General features: G+C 45.3%; 2 protein-coding genes across 13 annotated transcripts in view; both read left to right on the top strand.

The window, feature by feature from the left end:
- The window catches only part of LOC122866462 (protein NLRC3-like), an 876,731-nt gene that overhangs the window by 793,346 nt on the left and 70,421 nt on the right, over positions 1-12,964 (top strand). The window lies entirely within an intron of this gene.
- Positions 1-12,964, top strand: part of rreb1a (ras responsive element binding protein 1a) — a 79,707-nt gene that overhangs the window by 47,904 nt on the left and 18,839 nt on the right. For all 8 annotated transcript variants that reach the window (XM_044176127.1, XM_044176126.1, XM_044176129.1 and 5 more), the window contains 5 exons: positions 80-323; positions 712-781; positions 2,633-2,722; positions 3,956-4,119; positions 12,797-12,932. In XM_044176127.1, the coding sequence (XP_044032062.1) occupies positions 80-323; positions 712-781; positions 2,633-2,722; positions 3,956-4,119; positions 12,797-12,932 (704 nt within the window). The remainder of the gene's footprint in view (positions 1-79; positions 324-711; positions 782-2,632; positions 2,723-3,955; positions 4,120-12,796; positions 12,933-12,964) is intronic.

Below are 12,964 nucleotides of genomic sequence, written 5' to 3'. Positions count from 1 at the left end.
ACAATACCTCATTCAGAATTCAATACATTTTAGCCCAAGAAAAAGTCCTGTAATTACAACCTCAAATTTCATGACGTAGCAATCAACGGAGTGATGGAGGAGGCAGTGAGCGGAGGAGAGAAGCTACAGAATGGAGACCGAGGAGGAGGAGGAGGAGGAGGAGGAGGAGGAATCATGGGAGCTGAAGGAGGAGGAGACCTGTCCTCCATCAACGCCATGATGTCAGCTGTGATGTCAGCAGCAGGGACCATCAATGGTGGAGGAGATGGAGAAGGAGGGAGTGGAGTCACCTCAGCTAACTCCTCCGCCGGGCCCTCCCCGAGGTGAAGACCACGATAGATAACCGATCAATGTCATCACTGAGTCACCTTTCTTTCTTAAATCTCAATAATATCGCCATCACGTGCTGCACGCAGGGCTCGTTTTGACTCCACGTTGATGCGTTCAGGGTCGCTCTGATAGCTGGGAAATTAGCCGCCGAGAAGCTGTGAAAATGCTAACGGCAGTTCAGTCGCTCAAAATGTTTCTGTTCACCTGCCGTGTTTGAAAACCCGAATGTCGGAGCGTCCCTGAACGCACCAAGAGGGAGAAATCTCAATCTAAAAACAAACTACATGAAACCCAGTTATTTAATTCAAGAGCAAAAAAATACAGATTATTTAGTTGTTGTTGTTGTTGTTTTTTTAACGCTTTCTTCTTCTCTGATTTAAGCCCCTCCCCCAGCAAGTCGCTCACGGCAGCCATGAGAGCCCCGCCCAGCCGCAACGCTCGACGCAACCAGGTACACACACACACACACACACACACACACACACACACACACACACTCTTCCTCTTCTGGTTGCTCCAAACAAACCAGACACACGAGACACGCATCACTTCCTGTGTGGCAGCTCAGAGCGAGCGGTTGGTGTTTACAGCAGATGGAGAAGTTCATGAAGTGGATAAAAGCTGCAGGTTTACAGAGTAACTTAACACTAAATCTGCTCTTTCAGTTACTTCCTTATTCTGAGCTTCGTACTCCGCCCGAAGCACCAATCAAGTTCGCTCTAATCTGAGTCTCCTCTCCTTGTCTCCTCTCCTCTCCTTGTTTCCTCTCCTCTCTCCTCTCTCCTCTCTTGTTTCCTCTCCTCTCCTCTCCTTGTCTCCTCTCCTCTTCTTGTCTCCTCTCCTTGTCTCCTCTCCTCTCCTTGTCTCCTCTCCTCTTCTTGTCTCCTCTCCTTGTCTCCTCTCCTCTCCTTGTCTCCTCTCCTCTTCTTGTTTCCTCTCCTCTCCATGTCTCCTCTTCTTGTTTCCTCTCCTCTCCTTGTCTCCTCTCCTCTTCTTGTCTCCTCTCCTCTCCTTGTCTCCTCTCCTCTCCTTGTCTCCTCTCCTCACCTTGTCTCCTCTCCTCTCCTTGTCTCCTCTCCTTGTCTCCTCTCCTTGTCTCCTCTCCTCTCCTCACCTTGTTTCCTCTCCTCTCCTTGTCTCCTCTCCTCTTCTTGTCTCCTCTCCTCTCCTTGTCTCCTCTCCTCTTCTTGTCTCCTCTCCTCTCCTTGTCTCCTCTCCTCTCCTCTTCTTGTCTCCTCTCCTCTTCTTGTCTCCTCTCCTCTCCTTGTCTCCTCTCCTCTTCTTGTCTCCTCTCCTCTCCCTGTCTCCTCTCCTTGTCTCCTCTCCCTGTCTCCTCTCCCTGTCTCCTCTCCTTGTCTCCTCTCCTTGTCTCCTCTCCTCTCCTTGTCTCCTCTCCTTGTCTCCTCTCCTCTCCTTGTCTCCTCTCCTTGTCTCCTCTCCTCTCCTTGTCTCCTCTCCTCTCCTTGTCTCCTCTCCTTGTCTCCTCTCCTCTCCTCTTCTTGTCTCCTCTCCTCTCCTTGTCTCCTCTTCTCTCCTTGTCTCCTCTCCTCTCTTCATTTTTGCCTCATCGTTGTGGTACATTTCTCTTCTCTCATCTCCCACCATGCACTGCAGCATTCCACGCTGCGTCATCACTTCCTGTGGCTGAAACAGTAAAAAGGAAGTGCTGCTTCCCTGGCTGTATGAGCGGATGTGTGTGTGTGTGTGTGTGTGTGTGTGTGTGTTATTGAGCAGCAGGGAGGAGTCTCTCAGCTCTGCAGTGACTCAGGTGACATCAGAGATCAGGTGACATCAGCTCATCAGGTCACACTGAGGCTGAACAGTCAGTTTAACTTTGATCCTGTATTTTTCAGATCCCAAACCAGCAACACGTCAGTACCGTCTCACTTCCTGTCCGCGGCTCTCAGCTCCGAGCCCATTGGTTCCTGCTGGAGACGTGAATCTTTAAAAAACACCTCACAGATATATAGATTTATTTTAAAAAAACAGCTGCTCGCTGTAGTTTTAATCAGACTAACAGGAGGAAATATCGCATTTGTTGGGGACTACTTTCAGCGGCGGATGAATCCACATGTGGTGCTGTAGTGAGTGTTTGGGGCAGCAGGACGGTGTGTGTGTGTGTGTGTGTGTGTGAGTCAGAATAAACTACAGTGTGTGTGTTCATGGTGACAGTGAGGTTTGTGGATTATTCAGAGTAACAAAGACACAGACGGACTCAGTTCACCTGCTTTTACACCTTCAAAACGTACCTTGGTTTGTTTTATTGATGTGAATATCGTTCTTTTTGTTTTGTTTTTTTCAGGACACCAAAGACGACAGCTCAGCTTTTATCTGTCCGCTGTGTAACAAGAACTGTCAAACACAACACAGCCTCACCATGCACATCAGACAGGTAAATACTACACTACTACTGTTACTACATAAAAAATAGGGACGTGTTCTGGTTAAATTAAGATTAAAAATACTTCTACAGTGTGAAGGGGCCTTTATTTATTCAGCATACATCTCAGTGGGTCACAAGCTTTACAGCAAAGCTCACCCTCTGTCCTTCGACTGTCGGTTCAGATAAGGAAGAACTCCACAAAATCATTTAGTGGAAAGAAACCCCTCTTCAGGACGGACAGACATGCAATAGATGTTGAAACAGAATGACGATGTTAGGTAAATTTTAAGCACAAAGATATAATAAGTAAACGTGAAGTGTTTATAACGAGTAGCAACATCGTAGAAAAGGTTTCAGTCGTAGTCATCTGGACACTGTTTTCAGAATCAAGACGTTTCGGCTCCCATCCGGAAGTCATTCTCAATTGTGAAAAAATGGGACGGGAACTCAGAAATTTAAGCTACTCTGTGTTGCTTAAGCCCCGCCCTCAGGAAGGAGTCTACCTGAGTGTCTGCTGTTTACCTGCCTAGTTTCACCTGAAACTGACCTAATAGTTTCCATGATGGCCCAGTAATCAGTAATCAGGCCTATTGTTTTCTGGCTGCACCTCCCTCATCACTGTTAAGTACCTGATTAGCATGTGATTGGCTTGACCACGGTGCTAATACACTGTGGTAAACTTTGGGCAGATTGAATCTCAGACCACCATTTCTGTTCAAAGAGGGGTTTTCTTTTTTCACAAAAATGGCTTCCTTGACTCCTCTTTCAAACCAACTCTTCTCTCTACTTAGACTCTTCACCTCGCTGTCTTCAAATGTGTGGTTTGTAGCTTTTAGACGCAAACGCACGGCGCTCTGCAATCTGAGTTAGCGTGTCGTCTGTGCTGATAAAGTCTTTTGTGAAGTGGCTGTTTGGTCTCACCTGTGTACCGTTCTTTGCAGTTTTCCTCACTGCATTGAATTGAATAAACTACATTGCTCTGTTTCTGTGTGGGTAACTTGTCCTTAATATGAAGGAGTTTCTGTCTTAAAGTGTTGCCTGGTTTAAAGAAAACAGGAACATCGTGCTGTCTAAAGATCCTTTGTAGTTTTTCAGACAGTCCAGATACATAAGGGATGGAGACACCGTTCCTTCTTGGTTCAGTTTCCCTTTTGTCCTGTTTGTTTATTTATTTTTTTAACGCGCAGTAGTAGTTCTTCTCCTTCTGTAGTTGGTGTAAGTTGACGTACTTCCTCTCTGCAGCACAACGCTGACACCGGAGCGACGGACCACTCCTGCAGCATCTGTGGGAAGTGCCTGAGCTCGGCCTCGTCGCTGGACAGACACATGCTGGTCCACAGCGGGGAGAGACCCTACAAATGTAACATCTGTGGACAGACCTTCACCACCAACGGCAACATGCACAGGTACGCCCACACACTGGGCGCCCTGCACGTCCTGTTCGTTCAGAGCCGAAGCTGCGGATTCTGATTCTCAGGGGAAGTTTTAAAGACGTGAAGCTGCACGTTAAATAAATGCAATTTAAAGTTCTTCTCCCGCCGTGACCTTTAACCTCTGACCCTCCCTGTAAACGAAAACGAGTCAAGTAGAACAAATTAAAAACAAAGTGAAGCTCAATTTTTGTTGTTGCACGTAGCCTGGCTGCACAACACACACACACACACACACACACATGTAACCTCGGGCAGAGGAAGTTAGCGTTTAACCCGGTCCCCAGTCAACCGTGATGGGAGCACAAAACCCAAACTGGTCCTGAGTGTGTGTGTGTGTGTGTGTGTGTGTGTGTGGGGGATTACACAGGAAGTGGGAAGACAACTTTAAACACACACACACACACACACACACACAGCTGCAGGGACCGTTGAGTTTGATGGTGGAGGCTGGACTTTACTGATAAATGACTGGACGATGTTCTCTGTGTGTGTGTGTGTGTGTGTGTGTGTGTGTGTGTGCTATAAACCTACATATTAATAATTGTCTGACCTTCATTGGCCTCTGTTGAGTGTAGATGACGTCACATTTTCAAAACAAACAGAATTTGACCAATCAGAGGAGAGATCCAGCAGGATCTTTGGCTCGAGAAAGACGTTTTGTGAAACCATGACTTATTATTTTTCACTGATCTACTGTATATAATTTATTTTGAGTAGCAAGGAACTTAAAAAAACATCTGATTATACAACCCTGTGCTGTAACAGGATCAGTCTTGTGTATCATGGTCCGCTAACACTTGGTACATTTCACCCAAAACGAACTGAAACCACAAACTAAAGGAAGACAAGTTTTTGAGGTGGAAAAGTTGGCAGGGTGAAGAAACGGCACAGGATCCACGACGGATCAGCGAGGCAATGCACATAGAAGTAGCTGATTCACATTTTATTTGTGTTCCCGAGCGTTGATGTTAGTGGAAACGTAACTACTAGCGAGCAGCTTTTGGGAGTCTTTAGACTCTGGTGTGTGTGTTAGTGGGGGAGCTGTGCAGCTCAGAAACCCTGGGTCAGTGGGGGAAAATCACTTTTTACTGTCAGCTTTTGGTATATTTTTGAATCCACCAGCTCTGGTTTGTACAGAAAGTCAGTCTAGACGTTTTTAAAGACCCAAACTGCTCTGCGTAACTACAGATTATATATGCTCTTCGTTTCCAGTGTTGATGCGACCACTGACTTGCGTTCATGTATGTAATGAAATTAGCAGACAGTTGGAACCTGCATGAGATGTGAAATCCACTGCACTACCTCATAAGGATACTGTAGCTTTGGCAACGATGTTTGAAGAGCTCTCCGATGGATTTTCATGTTTGAAGGGAATGAAGGGACTGGTAGAAAAAGTACATTCACATGTCTGAAACACAGCAGCGTGGTTTGCAAAGTGGTTAGCTGTAATGAAATGCAGTAAAAACGGTTGGAAACGTGAAACATGCAGCGTGTTCATGTTTGTTTGGGACAAAAAGACGAATGTTTTGTGCTTCCTCGGACTCTTTTCTCTCAGTCATGGTGATGGTATGAGGAGGAGTGGGCAGGAAGGAATGACTGTAGGCTGAGAGACAGACAGAAATCTGTTGGATGTTAGATGTCACAGCAATTTTCTCAATAATTTTTTCCTCTATTTGTTTTTGTGCTCATTTTTCCGGGGGTTTGGCAGCGAGAGCTCCTGCTTCCTGTTGGTAACGTCTGCTGAAGAGGAAGTTAGCAGGAACTGAACGGAAAAGTGTGTTTGGCTTCAGCACGCAGTATATAAAGGCATCAAAAACAAGACTTAAATCATCTGTAGTTGACAGAGACTAATTAATTGATTTATATAAAAATATTATTTACTTTTTTGTATTCATGTCTCTTTAAACCTGCAGTAACAGATTTTTGGGCCACTTGTCTTCAGCAGAAACAAGTTGTGAACTGAACACTGACATGTCTTCACCTTTTAAGTTGACATGTTGAACTCGTGATCAAACAGCAGCTTGTTTCCGCCTCCAGCAGCTACGGAGCGACACGACGCTTCGTCAGGAGGTGTGTCAGAGTCACATGACGCTTCATCGGGAGGCGTGTCAGAGTCACGTGACGCTTCATCAGGAGGCGTGTCTGTGTCTCCTGATGGACGTCAGTCCGGTCTTCTCTCCGTCCGCTCTGTGTTTGGTCTCCAGCAGCTGCTGAGGGAAACATCTGGCTCTTTAGCTGCTAGATGCTCCGCTATGTTCAGCAGCTGCTCTCTGACTGCTGTTGGCTGCTGAGCAGGTAGCGTTCAGAGGCTTTTTACAGCTGCTTCTTCTCTGGAAGCGACGCTCTGAGAGCTGAGAGCGAACCAGAGCAGCAGCAGACGAACAGCGAGCTGAAAGTGACTCTAACGCTCCGTAAAGCCGAGCGGAGCCGCAGTTTCAGCTGATTTCATTGCTCTTTGCTATTAAAGAGTGAGGAGAGAGAGAAAAGGTTTGATGAGAGAATCATTAGCTTTATGAATTCGGAGATTTTGCCGACTAGGAACCAGATTCCTGACGGGATCTGTTGTCGTGATTCAGACAGCAGCTTCACGTCCTGATCTCACCTGCTGCAGCTTTAACTCCCGCCGAAAGTTGGCGGTCCGGTGTCGTGGGTCTCTGCAGTAGCGTGACTCTCCCCTGACAAACCGAACTCGCACTGAGGGAATAACACGGCCTCCTGCAGGCTGCCGACGATCTGGATGCTGACTTCCATCAACACACCCTGGAAATGGTTGCGTCATTTTCTCAGAATCCTGCGAGTATTATAAAAGAGAACAAAAAAAAATACTGTGAACATGGCAGATGAAGCCCTGCACCTTTTTGTATTTAGTGCTAATTTACAATGCAAACCAGAGACAAACCAGAGAAATACAGAGGGAGGAAAACAGGAAAGTCTAACTTGAGCTCCACATGTTGAGCCGCTTTTTTCTGTCTCTCTCTCTCGGAGGCCTGATTTCACATGCTGCTGTAGGAAAATAAAGAGGCGGCCTGTGTGGATGGAGAGTGGAAAAGAGAAGCAGAGGGAGGAGGGAGAGAGAGGAGGAATCCATTTTGCAGCAGAGCATCCTTTGAAATGTGAAACGTGAGATTTTCCTACTCGACTGTCTTCAAACAGGCGGAGAGAAAGAGGGAGGGGAGGGAGAGGGGGAGACCGGCGGAGAGGAACAAAAAGAAGGAAAGAGATGAGAGTTAGATGGAGGTGATGGATGGAAAGAAGGAGGGGAAAACAGAAGATTTGAACCTCCATGTGTGATGAATTCCCATCCTGGTTTGTTGCCAATTAAGGAGACAAATTTAGAAAAATGGAGTATGAAAAAAACTTCAGATGCAGCAGGAGAACGAGGGGAGGAAACAGAGGCCGAAAATAAAAATCTGTCGCATACAGCGGGGGAATCCATTTTGCAGCAGATCATCCCTGAAATGTGAAACTAGTTTTTTCTTTTTTCTCTTTGCATAAAGGCCTGGAGGCGTCATCCATGCTCGCAGAGAGGAAAAACTCAGAGAGGAAGTGATGATGATGATGCTTTTTCCATCCAAACATCAACTTTATTCAGAGTTTTAGAAAACGTCGTGTTGAAGCAGCTGAAGCTCACCAACCTGTTAGTGGTCATTTGGTTAAACACGCATTCAGGAAATATGCAGCATGTAAGTTTCGACACAGGACGGATGTTTGGCTCGATGTTGTGTGTCGGCAGCGCACATTCCCAAACTTAACTTACTTGCAGTCAATCAAATGATTTAATTCATATTTGAGAGTTTAAAAAAATCCAATAATAGCGTATCAGCTGGTTTTAACATGAAAACATGAACCGATGGACGAACTGTTTCTAAGTTACTGCAAACTTCCTGCAACAACAACACCAGTATATCTGCTGTAAGCAAATATCAGCCCATATTTAATCAGACACATCTTTAAAATGTAAATTAGTAGCAGGTAAATATGCTTTATTAGACAGTTGTATGCCAGAAAGTACAGCTGTGATTAAAAGCTAAAAAACATCCTTCCTTTTTTTAAGTTGGATAGAAAAAACTGATGGTAGAAAGAAAGTAATGTGGCACCAATTATAATTTCAGCTAATTCCCAGAGTAACGTCGAAAGTCACAGCAGATGAGCTGAACGTGCAAAAAATGTCACATTTTCCACAGGCATGCGTTACTATGCAGCATATATGGAGAATAAAGTTAACAGCAATAAATTAATATGTAATAAATATTTAGATTTTTTCGAAGAAGCTCCTATTTCCCCTTTAATTGATACCAGGTTGCGTAGTTCTTTGTAGGGAGGTTATTAGGATTTTACAAACCTGTAAAATAAACCGTTGCCATCATTTGTGTTTGTTACACTTTGTCCAGGTTTTGTGAGGCTAAATATGAAAACGGACGTCTGTTTGAGGCTAAATTTGGATAAAATCCTTAGTCAGCTACCGACAGTTGGTCTTCACGTCGTCGACAGAAACCTTCAGACGCAGAGTAAAAACTCTCGCTGTTGATTTCTCAGTTTACAAAGTGAAAAAAGTGAAGCACAGACGGAGATAACCAGAGAGCAGCATCACATGAGTCGTCCTCTCTCGGCCCTCTGTCTGCTCTGTTGTGAGGCCGTTGGGCCTGGTTGCCATGGCGAGGCATCCCATTAGCCTATTATGGGCTGGCAGCGGTGTGCCGAGCCGCGATTGGCTCTCGGAGGCTGCTGCATGTTTGAGCCGAGCAGAGGAAGAGACGTTTCCGTCTGAGAAAGTTGAGTTCATCCTTCTGCCACGACCTCAATCCTTCGTTCCTTCCTTCTTTCCTTTTCCCTCCGTCCTCTCCCCCTCTGAGGGAAAGCGCAGGCCATTTAAAGTTAGACATCTCTCCTTCCCTTCCTCCTCTTCGTCGTCTTCTTCTTTCCCTCCTGAGGGTACAAACTGTTGTCTGTGTTGTTTGACTCACACACTGATATGTGCACAGATGCATGTGTTAGAGTGTGAAAAGTGAGCTCTGACTGATCAACAGCGCCCCCCGTGGTGATGTAGAGGAACTGCAGGCAGTCAGACGACGAGGAGGAGGAGGAGGAGGAGGAGGAGGAGGGTCACACTAGTACATTGTGTTACTGTTTTTGCTACTGTTAGTACTTCTACTGTAGGATTGCAGTAGTGGTGAATTTCTGCTTCCATTAAACTCCAGGAAATATACAGCGCAGGGGCAAAGTGTCAAATCTAGTTTTCAAACCCTCATGAAGTTTATTTTGTGCCAACACGCTGCATATTCCTGAACACATTTGTGGTTTTGCCAAATTACCACAAACAAATTGACACACAACAAGCCTGGTGCAGGTTTGTGTTCCAGCACGGGAGGACTGCGTAGGGGCCCGCGGCTCCTCTTTGCCCCCGAGTCCCTTACAAAGTCATGAAAACACTGCAACCGGTACTGCTGTATTAATACTGCTGCTCCTCTTTCACTTTTTACTGCTTCTTTTATATTGTTTTACTGCTACTGGCACAACTATTACCACTAATAATAATAATAATAATAATAAGAGTATTTCGGCTGCAGGGCTGCGTGTATCAGTACTGCTACTTCTGCCGCTACTGGCTCTTATAATATAATATAATATAATATAATATAATATTATGGTTGATGATTTTATCTAAATACTGCATCCGATAAAATTGTCACGCGTTTGATAACGATTCATTAGTGCTGCTATGTGTTTGTGTGTGGTACAAAGCATCTCTTCTCTCTGTACGAGATAAATATTCTTTGGACTCGGTTCCTGACAAATAAAAGCTATAAAAGTAGTATTTTTAAATGCATTTTATTTCTCATGCACGCTCACCGCCTTGGATCGGCAACAGATTCAAAATGTCGGTACTGGAAGTTCGGTGAATTCAGCTTTTATAAATACAGCCAGTACTCGTACTGTACACGTGCTGTTTCTGCTGCTACATACAATATACAGTATGTTTGTACAATGTTTAGCATGTAAAGTGTTTTGTCTAAATTTATCTGTTGTGTTTTCTGTGTGTGTGTGTGTGTGTGTGTGTGTGTGTGTGTGTGTGTGTGTGTGTGTGTACTCTGATATGTTGAGTTGAGCAGCTGTTGGCGACTCAGACGTCTCACACACACACACACACACACACACACACACACACACACACACACAGCAGCAGGATTGTGTCTCTGCTGACTCTGCATGTTTCCTGCTCTCTGATTGGTCGGTTCGGGGGTCACAGTACAGTTTGGGCCGAGAAGACTTTGCTCTCTTGTTGTTCCGCCTCCTCTCTGTTTCCCTTCACTGACCCGATTGGTTAATAAACAACTTCCTGTCAGCTGGTCCCAGATCTGCTGACTCCGTCACTCTGTCAGGACCTCTTATGGGCGTCCAGCCTGCTGCCTGTCGGGTCCTATTAATAGATTATAACATCCAATCCCACCACCTTCTCCCCTGTTCCCTTAATCTCCTATATCCTCCTTTCTCCTCTCCTCCTTTCCTTCCTTCACTGTCCTCACTTTGTCTCCTCTCCTTCTACTCCTCTCTCCTTTCCCTTTCTTTCCTCTCTCCCTCCCCTCTCCTTGTTTCCTTCCCCTTTTCCTCACCTCCTCGGCTGTCCTCTTCCTCTCCTTTCTAATCTCTTCTCATCTTGTCTTCGTTTCCTCTCCTCTCCTCTCCTTTCCTTTCCACCACCTTCTCTCCTGTTTTCTCCTATATCCTCCTTTCCTCCTCTCCTTTCTCCTTTCCTTCCTGTCTTTCTCTACTTTCCTTGTTTCCTTTACTTTCCTTCCTTTCCTTCCTGTCTTTCTCTACTTTCCTTGTTTCTTTTACTTTCCTTCCTGTCTTCCTCTACTTTCCTTGTTTCCTTTACTTTCCTTCCTTTCCTTCCTGTCTTTCTCTACTTTCCTTGTTTCCTTTACTGTCCTTCCTTTCTTCCTCTACTTTCTTTCGGTTCCTCCTCTCCTGTCCTTTCCTTTCTTCCTCTCCTCTATGAACTTGTGTAAACTGACACCTTTGCTACCGCCACATGCTAGCTAGCTGGATGACCTTTGAACACACACACACACACACACACACACTAAAATAGCAAAACATGCTAACAGCCTGCACACTTTCTCACGCTTCTGGTAACACTTCACCCAGAACACACACAATCTCTCAAACACTCGTTCGTCACATTTACAGGTATGAAGCAAAAAACACACACACGTCTTTCAAATCGAGCAACACCAACTGACCTTTGAGAAAACACAGCTGAAGGAGAAACTGACCCGGGGGGGAGGAGGAGGAGGAGGAGGGATCTCCGTCCTCCTCCTCTTCTGCAGCCCGGTGTGCAGAAACAAAATGTCTCCTTCAAATATATGGAAATATATGCATCAGAGTGTTTTAACAGATATTTCCAAACATTTTTTTCTCTTTGTGCTTCCCTGACGTTACACATCATCCTCTCTCCTTGTCGTTCTCCTCCTCCGCTCTCCTCCACTCTCCTCCTCCGCTCTCCTCCTCCGTCTCTTTTTCTTACCTCCTTAAAAAAAAAAATACATGAATGAAAACAAATAACCAAATCAGCTGTTTGAATCGAGTGGACGATGATGCTCAAGAAGCCTGAAAACGTTAGAAACGGATCAGTGACAATGTGAATTTGAAGTGTAAAGTTCTCTGCGTCCATGGGGATGTCAGCCAATGGCCTATCTGCGATATTGTTGTCACGGCAACGAGAGAGCGACAACTTCCTGCTGTGACCTCAGGGCTTCTTCCTCTCTCCGCCGGCCTTATAAGGTTGTCACACTGCTCTGTGTGTAATTATGTGATAATTGCACATACTTAAAGATCATTACAGGCAGTGTGTGTGTGTCTGTTTGTGTGTGTGTGTGTGTGTGTGTGTGTGTGTGTGTGTGTGTGTGTGTGGTCGGTATCCGTACTGTATCCCTCCACTATTCCCAGCTGATTAAGTCGGATCAGAGAATCTAACTAACAGGTTTCACCATCAGTTGACGAGCAACATCCTGTCTCTGTTCTTACTCACATTCCCAGAATCCCCTGCTTTCTACCCATAAATCCCGGCAGTTTTACCTCCCCAACAACAGCCTGTTAGTGTGACGAACTTCTCGCCTGATTTCAACACATTTAAGTGGAGAAATGAAGGAGAATTGATCGTATTTTGATGGGGTTCAAAACACACTAAATGTTGATCCTTTTCCTTTATTTCCTTATTTCAGTTTTCTGTTTTCTTACTATAACTAAAGTCCCGGCGGTATCTTTGGACTTGCAGTCATTTCTAATCATTTCGGAGAGTGGTAGTCGTTTTTTAACACATTTTAATCTGCAGTTTCTACAATTTATATACACAAAATGTCCGTTTCACCCTCAAAATCGATTCGTTCTAGAGTTGTGAATAATGCGGCGGGGAGTAGTTTACCACAAATGGCCTCTTGTTGAAGTACTGAGACAGTTTCAGGTGTTTCGTTGCCGATATCTTCTTCTGAACTTTTGTCAAACACGCTGACAAAAAGCATGAAAACCCTGCAGAGTTCAGATTTGCGGACTTCATGTTTTATATTTGTACCCGCTTAAGAGTTTTGAAATTTCACAGAGTAAAACTGACCTCTGACCCTTCATCTCTCTCTCTCTGTCTGTCTCTCAGACATATGAAGATCCACGAAAAGGACCCGGCCAGCGGTCTGCTCCCCGTCAGCCCCCCCTCCCCCACCAAACGCCGCCGTCCATCCGTCAAGAGGAGGCAGGAGGAGGAGAACGGAGAGGAGCCACCCAGCAAGAAGGTAGGAACGCACACATTTCCTGGACATCGCAA

This window comes from Siniperca chuatsi, linkage group LG19 (assembly GCF_020085105.1).
Source record: "Siniperca chuatsi isolate FFG_IHB_CAS linkage group LG19, ASM2008510v1, whole genome shotgun sequence".
Lineage (NCBI taxonomy): Eukaryota > Metazoa > Chordata > Actinopteri > Centrarchiformes > Sinipercidae > Siniperca > Siniperca chuatsi.
Note: the sequence above shows the minus strand (reverse complement) of the source record. Positions and strands in the feature narration are given on the sequence as shown.